Source organism: Myotis myotis, unplaced genomic scaffold (assembly GCF_014108235.1).
Source record: "Myotis myotis isolate mMyoMyo1 unplaced genomic scaffold, mMyoMyo1.p scaffold_m19_p_20, whole genome shotgun sequence".
NCBI lineage: Eukaryota > Metazoa > Chordata > Mammalia > Chiroptera > Vespertilionidae > Myotis > Myotis myotis.
The window spans coordinates 23,254,918-23,276,456 of record NW_023416325.1 but is presented as its reverse complement, the minus strand read 5'-3'; the positions used below and the strand labels follow the sequence as shown (position 1 = coordinate 23,276,456).

At 49.4% G+C, this 21,539-nt stretch overlaps 1 protein-coding gene across 2 annotated transcripts in view; it reads left to right on the top strand.

Moving 5' to 3' along the window:
- The first annotated feature begins 3,526 nt into the window (after window positions 1-3,526).
- The window catches only part of JHY (junctional cadherin complex regulator), a 99,178-nt gene continuing 81,165 nt past the window's right edge, over window positions 3,527-21,539 (top strand). For both annotated transcript variants that reach the window (XM_036354414.1, XM_036354413.1), the window contains exons 1-3: window positions 3,527-3,629; window positions 5,611-6,042; window positions 19,168-19,684. In XM_036354414.1, coding sequence (XP_036210307.1) covers window positions 5,708-6,042; window positions 19,168-19,684 — 852 coding nt within the window. In that variant the 5' untranslated portion in view covers window positions 3,527-3,629; window positions 5,611-5,707. The remainder of the gene's footprint in view (window positions 3,630-5,610; window positions 6,043-19,167; window positions 19,685-21,539) is intronic.

Here is a 21,539-nt window from a genome sequence, read left to right as displayed (position 1 = left end):
CGTTTAATTGGATGAACAATAGCATGTTCACTTACTGATAGGAATGATACAGGAGAGAGTGTGGAAGTGAATGGTAAACAATGAGTAGAGAGACAGAGAGAGAGAGACTTTGTTCCCCTGGGGTTGTAAGCAGGAGCTTTTTCAAAATAACCAACTTCCCAAGCTTTTGAGGGCTTCTGATGAGTCCACCCTCTGACCTTTCCCAGAGTAGACTGACAGGCCTCTATGGTCAAGCACCTTCCTCTGAGCCGTTTTCACTTGTACTGCGAAGCGCTTACCTCTCCCTGGTCCCCCAGACAGTCCTGGATGGGGGAAAGGAAAGGTGTTAGTCCTGGTGGGGCAAGCAAACAGGCTCACGCTCCCCAGCCCAATAGGCTCATTTCCTTTGCTTCCTTCCTAATATCTAGCTGCCCGTGGTAACATTTCACCCGTGAAGGCCTTGGGCCTTGTAATCTTATATGGGTAAATGGACGAAGGTCTCATCTTCCTAGCTGCTTCTTGCTGTCAAGGGCGTATCCTGAATAGCCCCAGGCCCAGGGATCCCTCCTATCCGCTAGGGAGGAAAGGAGCAGAAGGGAAGTGGAGTCTTCCTACGGGTAAGAGGGATCTGCAAGGCCCAGGTCGGTGCGCTGTCTCTGGGAGGTGCATACACGGTGTCTAGAGGATGACGTTGTTGGACGAGCTGGCATTCTTGTATTCCAGGGGTGACAAATTTGATAAGAAGGTTAAGGCATAGCTCAAAAATGAGGAGAATTATAGCAACTAGAGGTCTGGTGAGAAGTAAAAACCAGGTGACCACAGGAGGAACTAACTTCACAGTGTCCCGGACTAGGTTGGAGCAGGTGCGTCACACCTGTCTAAGCCCTCTTGTCCACCATACTTGATTCAAATTAGGCTCGGGATTATGTTAAGATCCCCCTAAAGGACTGTGGCCTTTTCTGTCTGAACCATTTGGGCAGGAAAGTGAAAGCAGTTTCAAGCAAAGCTGACAGACTGCCCACACTTCACCAGCTCAGCCGTCTAGTCCTGACAGCCAGTCCATCCAGCCAGACCTCTGAGTCTCATTCCAGGAGACAGTGATGCAGATGGGCTTCTAAAGCGAGGCCTACACTGTGTCAACAAGCACTCAGGTAAAGAAGGTAATAGGCATACATTCTACGAGAACAGACGGAAAAAATAACCAAGGCTAATGCACACAGCAAATCATAAGCCAGTTTCTGAGTCTGCAAGACTCAGTTGAGAAGACTACCAAAGGCATGACTCTTGCTGGAATGCTCAAGCAGTGACAATCTGATGGACCGTCTTTGTCTGCAGTTGGATCATCTTTGCTGATGTCATCAGGTGCTGAGGTAAATTCCGTATGGCATACACACAGCCTTAGGGAAAAACTTATAGTTCTCAATAATTCCTAGTCCAAAGATGGGAGAAAATGATACTTTAGCTTAGAGAGTTGGAGAAAACTAGAAGAATTTAGGAACCAGTTCAGCTTATAGGTGAAAAACAAAACGTTTAAGACAATTAACTGCACTAGATCCAATATCCACAGCTGGGTATTATGATTTATGCTGAAACATAGTTTTTTCCCCGAAAATTACCGTAATTTCCATCAGAGAGCTGCATTAAGTCCCGGATTATTTGCATAAACACAAGTACAGCGACTGGTTATACAGGCTCTTTGAATCTGCTCTCCAGGGGTCTTACAGGGAATCTTTAGATTGAGCTTTAGTCGGCCCCTCAGAGCAAAGAAGCCAAGCCACACAGCTGCCACCGGGCTCTTCCTGCAATACCCATCGGTTTGGGTGAATCCTGAAGTCCTGGAGGTCCCCCAAGTGTCTTGAGGTTCCTTCCTTGCCGTCTTTCAGGAAAGCAACCCTGTTCCTTACCTGGAAAAGCTGCGATGAGCCATGTGACCAGGTAAGGCGCCAGGCCAGCTCTGCAGTGGCTTCTATTAGCTTCAGAGGTCAAGCTACCATTTAAAATTGATGGACAGACAAGGAGCTTTCCAGACAAGAAGAAATTGACGGAGTTCACCACCACCAAACCAGTATTAAAGGGAATTCTCTAAGAAGAAATAAAATGAACAATAGGAATAACTACATAGCTATTGATAATTACTTTAACTGTAAATGGATTAAATGCTCCAATCAAAAGACATAGGGTAGCTGAATGGAGACGAAAATAAAATGTATATATATGCTGCCTACAAGAGACCCACTTCAGGTTGAACAACACAGGCAAAGTAAGGGGATGGGAAAAGATGTTTCATGCAAATGGAAACAAAAAAATCTGGGGTAGAATACGTCTATTGGACAAAGTAAATTTTAAAACAAAAGTTATAATAAGAGACAAAGAAGGACCCAGCAAGTCCACCTCTGGGTGTTTATTCAAAGAAACCCAAAACACGAATTTGAGATGAGAGATGCATCCATGTGCCCACTGCACCATTATGTACAGCAGCTGAGATATGGCAATAACCTAGGTGTCCAGCAATAGGCACGTGAATGAAGATGTGGCATAAATATGTATGTATGTATGTATGTATAATGGAAGATTAGTCATCTGTAGAAAAGAATGAGATCTTGCCCTGGCCTGTGTTGCTCAATGGTTAGGGAGTTAGCCCACACACTAAAGGGTCCGAGGTTTGAGTCCCAGTCAAGGGCACTACCTGGGTTGCAGGTTCAGTCTCCAGCTCCCTTTGGGGTATGTGTGTCTCTCACTTCCATGTTCCTCTCTCTCCTCCCTCCCTCTCTCCTCCCTCCCTCTCTCCTCCCCCTCTCTTCCTCCCACTCACTCTAAGAAATCAATGGGAACAATGTCCTCAGGTGAGGATTAATAAAAAGAACGAAATACTGATATCTGCAACACGTGGAGGCCCCTGTGTCATTTCGTGTCGCTGGACTTCACTCGTTCTCACTGTTGTAGAGTATAGGCCGCTATGCGGGACACCACGGTGGAGTGAACCATTCTATTGCCTTTCCAGTTTGGGGGCGCACACACGTCTTAGGGTAAATGCCTAGGAGTGAGATTACTGACTCGCCGGCCCACATACTCTCGCTAAAGCCAGGCCCTTTCCCCGAGGGGCCGCCCCCACCCCGCGCCCCCCGCAGCGGCATGAGGGCCCGCCCGCCTCCCCCGCCCCGGTGAGCGCGCGGAGTCCTAGCCCTGGGCTGACTGCGTCCCCTCGGTCTCTACTGCGCTCAGCGCCTTCGTTATCAGCAGGTGTGTAGCGGTCACTCGGGTTCTTTTGTGAAATTCCCGCTCGGGTGTCCTGCCCCTTCGTTCACTGACTGTCTTCCTTTCCTGTCGTTCCCGATTCTGTCGTTCCTGGTGGCAAATACCTCCTCCCACTCGGCGGCCGCCTTCCCTGCCCGCTGCGGGACGTCAGGGTCCCGGGCCGCCCCCGCCCGCCCGCGTCACAACCGCCCCGCCTCCGGGACCAGCGGGCGGTGCTGCGGGCGCGGGCCCCTCCCTCCCGGGCGCTCCGGCCCCTCCCTCCCGGGCGCCGGCCGCGGTCTCCAGGGCAGCGCGGGGCGCGGGCGCGGGCGCGGGCGGCAGGACGGGGCGGTGCCCGCGGGCGGCAGGTGGCGGCGCGGGAGGATGCGGCCGCGGAGCCGGAGAGCGCCGGGCAGGTGACGGGCGGTTGCACCGAGCAGGGCGGGCGGGGCACCCGGGAGGAGGGGTGGCCACCCGGGGGCCGCGGTGGGACCGCCGGAGGCCCCGAGGGAACTGGATGGACGGGAAGGGCTCGGAGCGGGAGGCCGGCGAAGGCTTCGGCGCCCACTTCCGAGCCGCTCGCCCTCGGCAGGTCAGGGTCAGTCCCGGCACCAGACCCGCCGGCCCGACACTCGCGGCCCGACACTGCCCCTTGCTGCCCGGTCTTGTCCGTCGGAGGAAAGGCGACGGGAGGACAGGAATCCGAGCGCCCCTGCGGCAGCTTCGGCCTGTGCCCAACAGCAGCTTTGCTCTGCCGCTCACGGCGGGCAAGCGGGTTCCTTCCCACCAGGACTCCCGGCCCGCCCGTGGGCTGGACCCGCGGTGGGTCCGGAGCTGGCGGTGCCCAGGGCCCAGGATCCCTGCGGGGCATGTGTCTCCGCGTGTCTGCCTCGGGGTCAGACACTTGGGTGGGAAACGCCACCAGGAGCCACGTCCTTACAGTGACCGCCCCTCCCGCCAGTCCCCCACCAGCCTGAGCTGGGCGACGACCTCCGCAGCCGGCTTCTGGCTTTGCCCCCTTCACGCCCTCCCAAGCGTCACTACTCCATTAACAAAGGACTGTTTTCTATGGACATTTTTTATTAACTCCAAGAGACCCTAATCTATCTCATTTAAGAAAAGAAGGGAAAGTGGAGAGAATAATTTCATGAAGGAGCATTTCCAAATTGAAATGTGGTGATTATTTTAAGCTTTTTCTTTAAGATCCCGGGTACAGTGACTTGAAGTCTTAGAGTAACACCGGTGTTTTAAAGCTTCCAGTTTTTGGAAGCTTTCGCTGCTTTGCAAAAATATCCCAAAAAGCAACAGTTAGCCAGCTCTCCAGTGTTAAAATAACACAGTGGCATGAAATAGATGTATTTTAAATACGAAACTCAGTACAGCAAACAGTCTGCAGTGAGGCAATCACATGTGAATATGTGACCTGGCCTGCTTTGTTAGGTGCTTTCCTCCACGGAATAGATGAGGTTCCTTAGCAACAAATCAACATAAGCAGCGCTAGGGACAAGGTCATGTGTTTAAATTAAAATTAGGATCTGCCAAAACCAAGAGCAGCCCTTAAATAACTTTAGCGTGCTCCCTGATGCCCAAGGTCCTGTTACCGGGCCCACAGGGACCCAGGTGGCCTCAGGCAGTGAGCTAGAAGCCAGCCGAGAAGTGCCAGGAGGAGATGACAGGCAGCCCACTCCAAACCCGCTCCTTCAGTCTGCTGTGAACTCAAAGCACCTTCCCAGAGCGTCTCAGGGTCTAACAGCGGCCGGTGAGGCAGGGGTGCACGTGGAATGACACTCTGACGCCATCCAGGCCCGTCCCCCAGCACTCCCAGGGCGGCCTCAGGCTGCCCTGCTCAGCATTCACAGCTGCCACACTTCCGGTGAACAGTTTGAATCATTTTTCTAATGAAGTCGCTGAGGTTGATCCCATGACTGACCTCCCCTAGTTACACCTGCCTCTCAGCAGCAGCAGCCTGTATCAATGAGGGCGCCAGCGTGGGCCAGGACCCCCCAGCTTTCTTCCCTCCCTCCCGGCAGTTAGGACTGTGGAAACACGCCCATCCCTTCCTGTGCACACGGCAGCCCGGACCTGTTTCTCTCTCCACGTATCCGCGCCCTGGGTATTGAAATAAGGCACCAAAGTCCTGTCCACGTTAGCGTGTGGCCTGCCCAGGCCTGCTGGCCCCAGGCCCTGAGCTGCCCTTGACCCTCGCTGGGTAGCCCTCTTCCTCAGACGTGCTCCTTGGAGGAGAAACGTCTCCAACAGACCTTCCTCGCACGCGGAGGGTGCACCCCGAAGCCTCGGGCCATGTCACACAGCTGCTGTCCTCGTTTACAGTTTTATTAACATGGGAATTAAGGAGGCTTTAGTAGCCACAGAGTAACAGAAACATAATTATTTTAGGTAACGCTCTTGTGAGCCACAGCTGGAAACATTCGGCCACAACTTGAAACTGCGCCTGTCAACAAGAGTTTCCTGGTAATTTTTGATTATTTTCAAGATGAGTCACGGTAAACTAATCCCCAGGCTCTCTATTCAGTCTCCTGTGCATCGTGCCAGCCTAAAGGTCCAGGCCACAGAACCACCTTACCAGAAAGAAGACTTACCTCTGATTTCCAAAGATTCCCTGGAAGCCGACTCAGAGAGCCTCAGCCCCAAGAGTGCCCCTCAGGCTGAGCGTGGAGAGCGAAGCCAGGACAGCGACATGGAGCGGGACAGCCTGGAGGAGAGCTCTCCCGGGGACAGCCTGAGTGAGACGGAGGAGGAAGCCAGCAGGAAGGCGGCCCAGGCGGCCAGCAAGGACAGCCGTGCCCAGGACAAGGGCGCGGGCAGCAGGTCAGGAACGGGCTTGTGGACAGCGGGGGTCTCCGAGGCGTATTGTTAAATAGTTACAGGTATCATCCGCGAGGGTGAGGATGGGCGCTCACAGGGAGCCCCCTGCAGTGTCAGATGGGTCTCCGGGCATCTAAGGACAGCGGGGGCCGGACTTTTGGCCACAGTCTCTTTTTTTTTTAAATTAAAAAATATGTAAAAGACAAGGAGCCCTAGCTGGATAACTCAGCTGGTTAGTACATCGTCCTGATTCACCATTCACCAAGGTTGTGGGTTCGATCCCCAGTCAGGACACATAGAAGAACCAACCAATGAATGCAATCACCTGCAACAATAATGGCATTTTTATTGTTGCAAGTTATATGCAAAAGATAAGGGAGCTATTCACAGAGGCATCTGCTTTTCTTATGCTCCTCATTTTCTGTCCATATTCCTGCTGTGGCCTCACCCTGGAGACACCCAGAAAGGCTGGTACAGAAAAGTGCTGCCTTGCAGTCAGATGGTCTTGCTTCAGGGCAGGCACTGCTGTTTAGTGTACAATTTAGAATAAGCCTCTTAACTGTTTTGCATCTCACTTTTTCTTCCTTTTTAAAAAGTATATTTTTATTGATTTCAGAGAGGAAGGGAGAGGAAGAGATAGAAACAGCAATGATGAGAGGGACTCATTGATTGGCTGCCTCCTGCATGCCCCCTACTAGGGATCGAGCCCACAACCTGGGCAGATGCCCTTGACTGGAGTCGAGCCCAGAACCCTTCAGTTTACAGACCGATGCTCTATCCACTGAGCCAAACTGGCCAGGGCGCATCTCACTTTTTCTCACCTGTTAACTAAACCAGCCTCTCTCTCACGATTGCTATAAATGTCAGTAAAGTACATTCGGGGGGGTATGTACCTCCCAGGGCTTATAGAATCATATAAAGATTCCATTTCTAATAATCAGTATTGATGGAGCATTAACTTTATGCTAGATGCTACCAAAAACTAAAAATGAATTTGTGCAATATTACTCTGTTGCAATGAAAGTGTAAATGATGTGGTAGAGTATAGAAGTTAAAAGGTATTGATTAGAAAGAGGCTTTAGTGTGGTGGTGAAGTGCATGGTGTCCGCAACAGACCATCCGGCTCAAATTCTCCCACTTACCAGCTGTATGGCTTTGGCCAAGTCCACTTAATCTCTCCGTGCCTCAGTTTCTCCATAGTAACACTGGGATAATAATAATAATTACCTTTTACAGAGTTATCATGATGCTAAAATGATATATATATATATATTACTGGGAACAGGGACTGGCTGTTTATAAGCTATATATGTACTAGATTTTTTTAAATTAAGGGTAAAATATGTTGAGGAAAGTTTATTAGAAGTCCTAGAGCTTGGACAGGTAGGCTTTTGGGGTCAAAGTAGATTTAGAAAACAAAAGCATCCCTAGCCAGTTTGGCTCAGTGGATGGAGCATTGGCCTGCGGACCAAAGGGTCCCAGGTTCGATTCTGGTCAAGGGCATGTACCTCGGTTGTAGGATCCTCCCTGGCCTGGGCCCTGGTAGGGGCTCTTGCAGGAGGCAACCAATCAATGTGTTTCTCTCACATCGATGTTTCTCTCTGTCTTTCCCTCTCTCTTCCACTCTCTAAAAATCAATGGAACAATATCCTTGGGTGAGGATTAAAGAAGAAAAAGAAGAAAGAACAGGATTAGAGTGGTGTGTGCGGCACACTGAGGGACCCTGCTCGATGGTGGAGCATCCGCACTCCGTGTAGGGCGAGTGGGCTGAGTGGGCCTGAGGGGGGGCCATCCAGGAGTGAGACCCGCTCCGCCACCGCCAGGGCCCTCGGCCGGGGACAGGCACCGCCAGGGCTCTTCTGAAAGACGATGGAGCCTGCTCCTCACCTTCCTTCCTTCTTTCCATCCTCTGTCTTCCTCTGGGAATAGTGAGTGGAATCAAGCTCATATGCTTCTTAAGGACCTCAAAGTACACGTGCTAAACGCTGTCAGGACGACGGGTGCTGAGGGCATGGGGCTTGGGAAGGCGGCAGCCCCCGGTGCTCTGTGGGTGGGGGGGGGGGCGCGGCAGGGGGAGTGCAGGTTGGGGGGGGTGGAGAGCGGGGGAGCAGTGTTCTGCAATTGGCACGCTCTGCGTTAGAAGCACACAGGGACAAAGAGACGCCAGGTGGTAAAATGCAACCACCACGGCAGCTCCAACAGTAGCAGCATCTGTAGGCTCATCAGTAACTTCACCTAATTCTTCCCTGTGACCCTGCGCACCTGCTCCCATTGTACAGCTAAGGAAAGGGGAGCTGACTCGTCTGACATCATAGAGCTGGGAGGGGTATTGGTTGTTTGGCTGTTGATCCCGTGCTTTTTTAAAAATTTGACAAAATTCTAACCTACAGAACAGCACAGAGAAAAGTGTTATAACCCTAATATACTCTCTAACGGCATACAGTGCTGCAGGGAAAGCTTTCTTTTTCCTCCTCAGAGATAACCATTACATATTCTTCCTGGCAGTCCTTATTCATCTGTCTTTTCTCCACAATTCGTAGTTAGTGGAGAGATACACATATAAGTGGAAGAACTGGCAGGGCTTGGAGACAGGAGGTGGACACGGTGCCTGCCACGTCCTAACACCAGCTGGCGTTACAGGGCTTGGCCTGGGCCCGCGCTCCCGCACTTGCCTGTGTCTGCTCACCTGATGCTGTGGCAGCCCGGGCAAGTGGACGCTACAACGACCTGTTTTAAAGGTCGTAGGTGAAGCTTAAGAAGGCTACGCTATGCCCATGTCTTACATCTGGTGAGTGTGGAGCGGAAAACTCAGGCAGCCTGACTCTGCTTTAAGCCATGTTTTTCTTTATTTTATTTTCCATCACCATTAGTCCCCTCGGCCCTCTTCAACCTCAAGGCCATGTTTTCCTTTTAGCTCCACCCTGAGAGAGTCGTGGTCTCCTGGGTGAGAAACGGTGGCGGCTTCATTACAGAAAGGGACGGTCTTTGCAGGGCATAGCAATCTGCCTGTGCTTTTAAGATGAAGAAACCAAGTTGAGGACCCAGGAAGTGACCTCATTTCCCCAGAGCTGAGTTTTTTCCTGTTGGAGTCGACGCTCAGGGACCCAGCTTTAACCTTGCTCTTTACCCAAGGACCATGGAAATCCCACTCAATAAGTTTCAAAATTTTTTATTTTCAAAAATAAAAATCATGGTTAGGGCCTTGGTCTTCCGATTCAGAGCTCCTTAAATAACGCTGTTTTCCTTAGGCTGCCTTGCCATGGAGATGTTTAATGAGAGGTGATGGTCCCCAGGATTAGAATGGGTTACAGTTTGAACATTTGAGGACAGTTCTCCACGACAGAGGAAAACAGAGCTACAGCATTTGGCCAAATAATGCCTCAAAAATATTATTCATGTGAGGGTTTAGCTCCTGGCCCCTTTCTCTGCCTCACTGAAGTCCTGGGAAGCTTGCCCAGGTGTATTGTTGCTTGGGTCTGGGAGTTTTTGAGCCATAAAGTAGACAAATTCCTATCAGACTCTCGATATAAATTAAAGTATGCCTTCATTTCTGTAAGGTAGATGGCATTCTGGGACTGGTAGTTCAAAAAATCAGTCATAGTCTTGCCTTAAAACCAAGGAAAACCCTCTCTTCTAGCCTTTAGAAACATTTTTAACGCTGCCTGATAAATCACTTAAGCCTGCCTCCGTGTCTTGATGTTACTAGGACCTCCTCAAAGCAATTACTCCCTGCATCTCACCAAAGTCAGTTCAATGTAAATGGATTAGAGGGAACACTTTTCTTAATGGAAATTGGAGCTGCATTGACTGCAGTGAATGAATCAGGAGTGGAGAGAGGATCTTCATATGATAATCCTTAAGCCCACTCCAGGCCCAGCCTGTGACCCTCGCGCACGCAGAAAGAGATCAGTGTAATTCCTAGCGCATCAGGAAGGACCTGCCCCGCCTGGGCCTTCTGAACCTTCGTAAAACCTTTGCAAGCACCAGAGAGCAGCAGCACAGCACCTACACGTGTGTGTATACGCATATGGTCTGTTCACAGGACCACTCAAAAGCACTAGCTACCATTTGTAAAGCTGCTTGCTCTGTACACTCTCTCATTCACCTAAAAAGAGCCTCCGGGGGTGGCTATCCCCGTTTTGCAGACAGGAACTGAGCGCTGGGAGATGGGCGAGTGTAGGTAGTGACTCAGCCGCAGAGCCTGAGCCTCTAAGTCACTGGATAGGTGATCAACGGCTGATCGGATAAAAGATTCAATGTTACTACCTAACAAATATTAAAGATACAACAATTTTAATGTGGACTCAACTGAGGCCCGACTACAGAGGCATGTAAAATCAAATTTCATTGAAGTCATACCAATATTTACAGGATCTGATGCCGCAGAACAAATGAACATGACTAATAGGTTATGTAGGGTGGCAAGGTCATAGTCCCTGCATGCCTCCCCTCCCCTCCCCTCCCCTCCCCTGGGAGACAGAGACGCTCCTGTCCATTGAGGTCTGCAGGTGCCTTTTTCGGACCACCTGGGACCGGAGCCTACAAGGAAGCCCCATGTCTGTCAATAAGCCCCCTTGTGCCAGAAATGGCCCGGCGGAGAGAGGCACAATGAGGAATTAGAAATGAAATGGACTATTCAGGATTGTCTGAAAGTAAGAAAGGGACTCGGCAATAGCTGCACTTCTATTGTTGGTGGTGGTATATAATTTCCCTCTCAAATGCTTCCATATGTGTTGTTTCCGATTAATAATCAAGAATCAGGTGCACTACTGAGTGATGGTTTCTGGGTCTTAAATAGCAATACCGGACAACCAAAATGGACCTGGGTAAAGACCAGAACTCGGCGTTTCAGCACCCCTCTGAGCGCACGGGCTTCTGTGGGCACAGTGGGAGCATTGAAGCTGGGCACAGGCCCGGATTGCTTCTGTGCTGGAGGGAGTGTAAGGCGGCCTCGCAGGGAGGGCTGGTATCCTAGTGTCATCAGGGGCGCCTGTGTTTCCCGGGGCAGCTCTCACTCCTTCTGGTTTCTGGCAAGATTCCTCCCTGCTGATGTCTCTTGTCTTTAAGGTAGACTGGAATGCTAACCACCTCATACACATGGCACTGTCTTCCAGAGGTGTCACACAGTATCAGGGGTAGCTACTGGCATTTTAGTTATTTATTCAGGTCACATGGGAATCATATCGGAGACATGACTTTTGGTTACAGGTAGTAGCCACTTCTGTTTTACGGGCCTTCACTGGCTCCCAAGTTCTGCAGTGGCTAAGCCTGGCCCCCCCCGCCCCCCCGCCCCCAGCAGGCGTGGTGCCATCACGGTGCCATCACGGTGCCATCGCGCAGAGGAGCAGAGGGAGGGGCCTGAGCTGTGCCAGGGATGAGTGTGTCTGTTAAAGGCAGAGGCCCCTCCAGAAGGGCTGCAGCCACAGCCACTCCTGGCTCCGTCCCCGGAGGCGAGCAGTTCCTTCCTGGCTTGTTTCGGCACAGGGATGCGTTACCAGGTTAAAATAAGCCAATCACAGTGGCTCTGAACCCTCCCCAAGTAGGATTAAATGTGTCGCCTGCAAGCCTGTGTGTTCATCGGGAGGACTCGGAAGGTTGTTGCCGAGTTCCTAAAGGGATGGTTTAGTTCATGACCTTTCCTGTTTTCATGTATTTCTGCTCTGTGACAAGTTTGAAGATACAGAGGCTTTAATAACTATAATCATCAATGAATTGAATTTAAAACAAGTGCTTTTCTCCACACTTACTGTCGATTGCCAGGCTTCCCCGCCAGGCCCAGCCTGTGGCTAAGTGGGGGTTTTAGAGCTGCTGGGGCTCTGCAGCCTGTCCCTGTTGATGTAGGAGGAGGAGCCGAGGCTTGGAGCGGCCAACGCCTCCCCCAGGTTCCCACAGCTCAGTCAGTGGCAGAGGCTGGACCCAGAGGTCAGGCCTGCGTGCCCCAGGACATCACAGCTCCCTGGAAACCCCAGAGCCGTGCATACCTGTCATTGAAAATACAGGAAATCCTGCCTGGAGAAAGTATAACACCCGGAAGTGTTCCCAATCCGTCCGACTCTTGGCTCTCATCTCTAGAGAATGGGAAGTGCAGAAGCCGCCCTCCTGGAGCCCCTGGGGACTCCCACTGGGTGAGTCCCAGCAGGTCCTCCAGGAGGCAGTCTCTGCTCCACAAAAGACACACTTGATAGAAGGGAAGTGCTAGAAGTTGGCATTGCAGCCTACCATGCCCTCTTAGACCATTTGTTTTCATGTAACTCACAGACTGTCCTTGAGTCAAGGCTGTTACTAACAATTCTAATGATTGGGGGCCAATATCTGGTTATTTTGCAGCCATAAATTTGTTGTCAAAGAAAAGAAAGGACTTCAGTTGGAATTATACAATGTATATACTTGCTGTAAAAACATCCACTAGATAACAGCCCAGCCCCTCTAGTTTAGTGTGTTTCTGTAGACAGTCTTTGGCCTTCGGTTCATTAAACCACCCTTTTTTCTATTAAAATGTTGTTGTTTTTTGGCAGAATAGTGCCTACAGTAAATGAAATTTTCTGGGTTGTAGATAATCTTCCCAAAGCATTCCAGTGTATTTGAGGAGCCATTTTATTTCGTACTTGCAACAGTGATTTTTTAGTCCTTTGGGGTTTTTATTTACTTAAAAGCTCTTGATAAAAGATTAAGATGAGCATACAATTCAGAAATCCTTGGAAACAATTGCCAATTTTATAGTTCTTAAAGAGCCATTAAAAACTTTACACTTAAATAAAAATTGAATTTGCTGTTCATATGCATGAAAGATTTAATGGCATATAAATTGGCAATAATTGTTCTGTTTAAAAGGATTAAATTAAACCTCAATCAATAATAACATGTGCAGTTTCAATTTAACCGGCTACTTAAAATAAAGTAGCAAATAAATAACTGCTCAATGATTAGCAGCAACGCTTTTATTCACCTCCTCAACAGGCAAAGTGGCCAGTTATTGAATATTTTATTATGTGCACGAAGGATGTTAATTGTGCTAGAAATATGCTCTGATTTTAGTGATTTTTTTGATTGAATACTGTGCTGAAGATGAGGCTCTTCATTAAGTGGAGATTTTATTTTATTTTGTTTGAAGTTGTCACAGTCAGTAACCAAATAGGGTCCATTAGGGACAGCAGATACCCTGGCACATGCTCCCGGGACTGCCTCCGGCCTCCCACCCATCTCCCACCCCGGCACCGGGAGGGGCACCTGGCACCTGGGGCCGAGCAGTAACAAAGGGGTGTCGTCCTCATTGTCCTGCTGCGCGTCTGTCACGCGGGGAAGGGTGCGCGCTGCGTGCAGATGCCGCCGGTGAAGGAGCACTTCACGCTCACTTTGCCCCCGTTGACCTGGCCACAGACAATTGAGCTGCTTCGCACCCAAGCCCAGGACAATGGGCTCTTTAGACTCAGCCATCAGGTTCGCTTCTGTAAAGTGTTACAGCTTCCACGCTCGTGGTTTGGCAAAACATAACCTCCCATTTGTCTCAACATACGATTTCCATCCAGAAAGGGGACGGAGGGAATGTGGCAGGGTAGTCACTGTAGGGGCGAGGGGTGCAGTGTGATCACTGCGCTTTTAAGAGCCACATGTTCAGATTCTATCTGGAAGGATATCTCTTCCAGCAGTTGGTTCAAATGCATTTTTCTTAGCCAAAGCCATTCATGTTGTCTGATTTGTGTCACAACGTCTGCATTTTCTAGGGCCTATGAGACCTCGGTCTTCCCTGTCGTGTGTGATGTTGCTTCTCTGGGCATTTCAGAATGGACATTGCTGAGGCTAGAACGCAGAGCTGTTTCTGAAGGTCTGAAGTGATGTCCTTCTACCAGTGTACCCCCTCTTCGTTTTCCAGCAGTTCTTTAGGTATTTCATCATGTGGAAACACTGACCTTTCTTAATCTCATTTCCTCAATCACAGTTCAAACAGATGCTCAGGATGCCTAGGTCATGGCAAACAATTGGATTTGCACAGATGTGCTGATTTTTCAGCCACTGAGGTGCACTTAGCGCCTCAGGAGACCACTGTGTGCCTGGAGATAACAAGCTCTGGGGAGAGAGGAGCCCAGTGCGGGCACCAGCAGGAAGCACGACGCGCAGCAAGGTCATGTCATGGCAACGGGATGGAGCCCGGCCGCCCAAAGCAGGGAGCCTCACTGGCGGCTTTCAGAGCTCGTCCTATGGACGCTCACTCTGTGTGAAGGCATAGCACTAAATGTATGCAGAGTGTCCCAGAAAATGTGTACACAATTTAATAGCTGATAGCTCAATTTTGAAAATGAAATGCTCTATATAATAACAGGGTAATAAGCAAATTGACCTGAATGGCGGAACCACCAGGAACAACCGATCGCTATGATGCACACTGATCACCAGGGGGCAGATGCTCAACGCAGGAGCTGCCCCCTTGTGGTGAGTGTGCTCCCACAGGGGGAGCTCTGCTCAGCTACAAGCTAGGCTGACAGCTGTGAGCACAGTGGTGGTGGTGGGAGCTTCTCCTGCCTCCTCCACAGCCCTAAGGATGTCTGACTGTGGCTTAATCCCTTGAGGGTCCTGGACTGCAAGAGGGCACAGGCTGGGCTGAGGGACCCGTCCCCCAGAGTGCATGAATTTTCATGCACCAGTCCTCTAGTATTGTAATAAACGCTGCCTTTATAATTACTTAAAATGTGTGTATACGTTTTTTGGGACACCCTCTCTATATAAATTTGCTTAATCCGCTCAGCTACACCGTGAGGTTGGTGCTGTTATTACCCATTCCATTTTGTTGATGAGGAAGCTGAGGCACAGAGACATTAAATAATGTACCCACGTGACTCAGTCCTGGGAACACCAGGCACGAGCCAGGCAGTGGGTTCCAGGACCCTCATCCTTAGACACTCTGCTATCCCATTTCTCAGAACCCAAACTCTCCAGATGATTATTCAGAGAAGCAAAGCACCATGGAGATTCCATGAGACTGAGGAAGGTCTAGAACCGTGGCTGTAGACATTATTCCACTCTCCAGAGGTGCTGGTTAAATATGATGACCAATCTGGGAGCCAGTTTTTTAGTATTACTGCAGCGATGGAAGTCAGGAAGCTATTTCCATCAATCACTGAAGACTACCTAATTTTTAAAAAATATAGTTTTATTGATTTCGAAGAGAAAGGGAGAAGGAGAGAGAGATAGAAACATCAATGATGAGAGCGAATCATTGATTGGCTGCCTCCTTCATGTCCCCAACCCAGGCATGTACCATTTTCCAGAATCAAACCCGGGACCCTTTGGTCCCCAGGCCAACATTCTATCCACTGAGCAAAACGAGCCAGGGCTAATTTTTGTAATAGTAGACCCTCCTCAGTTATTGAGTCTCTTATGAGTTTATAATAGGATCCTAGAACAAGAGTGTTGGAATGAACTTTGTGATATCTTCTAGCAAGTGAATCTGGAAATAAGAAGTTAACACATTTTCAGTGATATGTCCTCCTACCTTAAATACCCATAATGCCCTCTATCTCTTTACATTTCTAACTTGTTAGTTGACTATCACAGTTGGTATAACAAGCCTATCTTCCCCACTGGCAGGGAAGGCCCATCAGCCTGCATCTGTTTTGCTCACCACTCAGTCTTCAGTACCAGTACCTGGGGAGCCACTCAGTAATATTTGTTGACTGGCCAAGTGACTGACGAGTGAGCTCGCTAGCTTACATGAGGCAGGCCTGTGGACAACGTGTGCTTCACCACGGCCTATAGGAACAGCCGCCTGATAAAGGGCAACTGAATGGACACGGAGCCGGGTCCTGGGACAGACTGCCAGGACTATGTCCTAGCCCCGTGGCCGGCAAACTGCGGCTCGGGAGCCACATGCGGCTCTTTGGCCCCTTGAGTGTGGCTCTTCCTCTGCCTTAGCAGTACCCTAATTAAGTTAATAACAATGTACCTACCTATATAGTTTAAGTTTAAAAAATTTGGCTCTCAAAAGAAATTTCAATCGTCGTACTGTTGATATTTGGCTCTGTTGATTAATGAGTTTGCCAACCACTGTCCTAGCCCCTCCACTTGTTAGCTCTGCAACCTTGTAAGAGTTACACGAGCTCTGTAAGCCTCAGTTTCTCGATCTATTCAATGGGGATGATAATAGCACCTCCCTCAGAGGGTTGTTCTAAGGAAAAACTAGAGATTCGCTAGAAGCATTCTCTATGTCGGCATGCCATAATATATGTTGTCCCCCCAGTTCAGCCAGCACCACATCCTACCCAGGACTACGTAGCAGGCAGTGACCCCCACAAGACCTGCCACTTTGAAAGGTTGCCAACTCCTGCTTCAAACAGTGCAAAGGAGTGCCTGTTCCAGAACGTTCCAAACACCCCAGAAAGCCCTCCCAGCCTCTGTGGATAATGCCTGCCAAGCACTCAGCACTTTGCTCTCCAGAAGTATGTGGGTTACTACCACTTTGCTCTCTATGGAGTTATTTTTGCTGATCAGATTCTCATAGGAGCTTGGTTAAGCCAAACTCCTCACAGAGTCTACAACACCCTCAAAGACCTCACCGCTCCTTGGTTCCGAGTCCGCCCCTCGCCCTTCCTCCTCCGTCCTTGGGGAGTGCCATGCTTGCCTGCCCCTCCTGCCTTTCCCATGCTGCTCCCTCAACCTGGCCCTTCTGAGCCTCAGGCTGCAGCTGAGCCACCACTTCCTTCAGAAAGCCCCCTGGCCTTCCAGGGGGTCGGATGCCGCGCCCGAGGCCCGAGGCCCGAGGCCCAGGCCCTCATCAGGGCTCCCTCGCTCTCTGTGAATTGGTTGTCTCCTTGGTTGCACCCTCCCTCCCCCATGAGCACTCGGGAAACAGCTGTAGAATCACTAAGTGAGCAGATGGATGAGGTACATTCTGCTGCGTCAAGCAAATCAAGGAGGAGATGAAATTCACTTTCCTTTCAACACAGATGGATATGGCGAGACAGCGCCGTCCTCACGAGAACACGGTCTCTCTCTGTGTTTACCTGACGGCATAGCCCAGGCTCCTTATCCTTTCCCACCTCAGCCACACGGGGTCCCTGCAGGTAACTGAGCGCCAGATAAGCCCTAAACCAGTCACTAATCTGGTCCATGCCAGACACTTCTGCACATTTAGATTCTAATTTACTACCATTGGCTTTTAAAGAAGTAAATACCTAATGTTACATCGAGAAGGAACACTTACTCTTCCGCCTACAGCACAGGCGAGTGTCAGGGCAGGCAAGGGAGGGGAACGTCAGTCCTGGTGCCCCAGCCTGACTGGGCGCGGAGTCCGGTCCCCACAGGGCAACAGGAAAGGAGCACAAACACAGAGGAGTAACTTAGACGTAATGTCCCGTTTTGATCCTGATGCCGTCCTGAGCAATAAACAGAATAAATGTGGTGCATCCCTGCTCACAGGTGGGGGAAGCTGGCTCGGAGTGACATGCTCTGCCCGCGGGTGGACAGAGCCAGAACTTAACCCCAGTCCATCCTGTCCCACGTCTGCTGGGCCCTACTGGGCCCCTCCATCCCCTAGTACCTACCAGGGACCCTTAGCACAGGGGAGTGGCAGCGCCCAAAACTGCCGTGAGTTCGGGTCACGGGGACATCGCAGGGGAAAGAAACCTCCCAGGAGCCCCAGAGACAGGGGACGTTGCGGTGCCCAGCGAGGGCGAGTCGCACAGTTTGATGCCCGGTGGCCTGAGAGGCTAGAGCCGTGGTCACTCGGGTGCTTGGCTGGAGGAGAACGTCACTTCTCTTCCTTCAGTGGCAAAGGAAGAGCAGCCCGTGCCCAGAGCTCTTCCATCTTAATACGTGAGCGAAAAAAGTCAACATGACAAGTTAGCAAGACTCGGGGTTCTGGCTTGTTCTCCTTTCTGCTTTACATCAAATCAAAGAACCTCAGTGCACAGTAAGGAGAGTCAGTTAGCATCAGGGGCACCGTCGGTTTGTTTACCCAGCATAAAATCACGTCCTCCGTAAACGGGAATATCAGTAGCAGAAAAGCCTGGCTGATTTCCATTTCCTTTTTGATTAGAGAATTGCATCTACTGAACTCAAGAAGGGAAATCTCTCCCATTTAGCTTTTGAAGATCAAAGAGCCCATTAAACATGCCGTGTTACCAGCATTCTTTTTCTCTCTTGGGTAAGACGTGGAGGGGCTTTATACATTGAGATTGCCCTGGGGAACAGAGAAGACTGGTATGGACTTCCCTCAAGGTCACTTCCCTCAGCCAGGACATCTGTTGACCCTTTTATTCAAACAGGGCTGCCCTGTCTGCTGAGGTTTCTGTGCTTAGACCTGACAACCAGAGAGTGTGGGCCAAGGGCTTTTCAGTGAGTCGCCTTCTGATTCCAGAGATTGGGGCTCTTTCTGTATGTAGTTCATTCGATAAACTCTACCAACACAATGTGCACTGAAAAGTAAAATCATTGGCCTGGCCAGTGTGGCTCCATGGTTGAGCGTCAACCTATGAACCAGAAGGTCACGGTTCGATTCCCGGCCAGGGTACCTGCCGGGGTTGCAGGCTCGATCTCCAGAGGGAGTGTGCAGGAGGCGGTCTATCAGTGATTCTCTCTCATCATTGATGTTTGTATCTCTCTCCCCCTCTCCCTTCCTCTCTGAAATCAATTTTTTAAAAAGTAAAGTCATTGACCAGAGAATGAATCTGTGTAGGAGTTCAGTTGGGGTAAATCTTGCTTTGCCCCGAAAGGGAGCAGACGGAGACAGATGTCCGGGTGATGACCACATTCCCTCCCTGGATAAGTAGCCAAATGAGTATCTGACCCACCAGAGCATGAGGTCAACTGCATCTGCAGGAAATCCCCCCGGGGAGCACAGTAAGGGGGGCCTGAGCCACAGGCACTGGCTGGTCTCTCAGTTGCTTCCTGGCCTTTTGAGATTAACTGTCCCGCTTTCATTCCCTGTTTTAATAAACCGGGAGCGTGAAGACCTTTTTGCCCTTATGTGTGGCGCGTAGGCCTAATTTGAGCCCAAGATAGGTCTTTACCATGTCAATCGTAAAAGGAAAATTATAGGAGAAAAGTTGGGATTGATTTCAAATTAAATGATCAACTAAATATAATGAGTACATTTATCTTGATCAAGTACTTGACATTTCTTTCTGCTTTGGGCAGCCAACAGTCCAAAGAAGACAAATACTCAGATCTCCGCTATGACCCGAACTGGAGGAGTAAGAGAGAGGAAGGGTACCGGCTGACTGTGGAGGCGTCGCCGGAGTCCGCGGGCGGGTCTGCAGACGAGCTGGCTCGGGGCCCGCTCTTCCCCTCGGAGACTTCCACGGGACCCTCGGCGGGGCACGGCCCGCAGGACAGGAGCCCACAGAGCGAAGCCTCCCTACTTGGTAGTGAGTTTTTAAGCCCAAACTCTGATCATGGTGCCCATCACAGCACCCGGATCTCGGGGCTGAGCGACAGGGACCTGGCGGAGACGTCCAGCAACCTCTCTCAGTACGTGCAGAGTTCAAGTTCACACAATGAGGTCTTCTGGCCAAGATCACGGGGCCCTCGGCGAAGGAAGTCCAAACAATATTTTGTGGAAAAAAACAAGCTGACTTTGGGATTCCCCACCCCTAAAGTGGACTCTTATCTTCAACTTCACCATAAAAAAAGGGAGGAAAGTCACACAGAACAGGTACGTAGCAGCTACTTTTAATGTCATCTGAAACACTAAACTGGAATCTCCTTTGTTTGAAATGGCTGGATAGCACTTCTCTGGGATAGTGATGTCACTATGAACACCTAGCTGAGGAAGTCAAATGCCCTACACCTTGCCCCTCTTTGCAGAATGAAGGAAATTATTCCACAAATTCCTAAGAGCAAAATAAAAGTCATGAATGGTTATAGTTCTGTAATTGATGTAACCCTATTATTATCTCCAAAATGTTTTCATGCAAGGGCCCATAGAGTTTTTAAACGCATGCTCCAGGAGATGAAATTGACAAAGGTTTGACTCCATGTCAGTTGCCTTGGTTTCCGCCATAGCCCTGGGTTTCAACCCTGCTCCCTGCCCTCAGCACATTGGATGGCAAGACACACTCACTGACCGCAACTCACATCCAGAAGTGACTCAGTCAGAGCTGACACTGTTGGGTGGTCATGGGAAGGTGGCAGATACGGCCTCTCTAACCCCCACAGAGAACCATGACACCGCCCTTTATTATTAAACCTTAGTCTCCCCATCTATACAGATAGAACAATAATAAATGTCCTCCTTTTCTTATCTGACCATTTTGAAGATAATTCTATCCCAGATAATGGATTTAAAATCTACTGAAGCCAGTAAACTTTTAAACAAATGTGTCTTTATTGTTGAGTATTACAGATGTCCAGCTTTTTTTGCTCCACTGACCCCTTCTACCCCACTCCCACCCCCACCCCCCAGGCCTTCACGGAGTTGTTGTCTGTATCCAGGGGTAATGCATATGTGCATATAACTTCTTTGGTCAATCTCTTCCCACTCCCCACTCCTCACTCCCCCTTTCCCTGAGGCTCGTCAGTCTGTCCCAGGCTTCCGAGTCTCTGGATCCATTTCGTTCATCCACAGGTACATGAGATCATGTGATACTTGTCTTTCTCAGACTGAAGCCAGTAAACTTAATTTTATCTGATGGGCACACAGATTGATCATATCAGCCCACCTCCTATTGAATATGTCTGTGGATGTAAGAAAAGAGTATGGCTGGATTGGTGTATCCACCACCCTTACTGGGGGAACAGCTTGAAATTCATCTTCTATTGCGGGTTCATTTTCAAATATGGAGGAGAGGTTATTACATTAAATGGGAGTTCCCTTAGGCCTCCAGATCGAAGTTGGTATCATTGAAGGTGCTGTAACCTATTTTAACCTTTACTTCCTGATGGAACAAGAGAGATGGGATGAATGTTTGTGATTATTTTCTTGATTCAGAAATTCCTTTTAAGGGAGCACCTTTCAGTTGCTAGATGGATCTGCCCAACTCATGAATCACTGAATACAGCCAATCAGATCCTCACATTTAAAGAAAGAAAGAAAAATAACTCCTTTTATAGTCTTAAAGCATATATCACATCCTTGCCTTTGTACCTAATAATAAACTAAAGGAGTGGGTGTAGTATATTTAGCTGAATTATCAAAACAAGTAGCTGAATTCAAATAGAGTTTTCAATGTTTTGAGCCAGTTTTAGATGTTTAATGTACTTTTTTGTTTCATAAAACATACATGAAATTTTGAATTTTGACTGCTCATTTAAAGTTATAAATACATTTTATAGTCCAATATATGTGAAAAATGTTTAAAGCTAGTTATTTCTCCCAGACTAGGATACGTTTCATTGTTTTTGAATGTGTTCTCAAAAGAAGCCAGTATAGAAGGGAAGGCCCATAGTCAGGCCAAAATTAATAGTTATATTTCTAATAATGAAAGAGAAAATGTTTATTATAAGCTCTTTAATTGCTGATATTTTAGTGGTTATTGTCTGTGTCCAAGGGTTATGCATACATGCATATG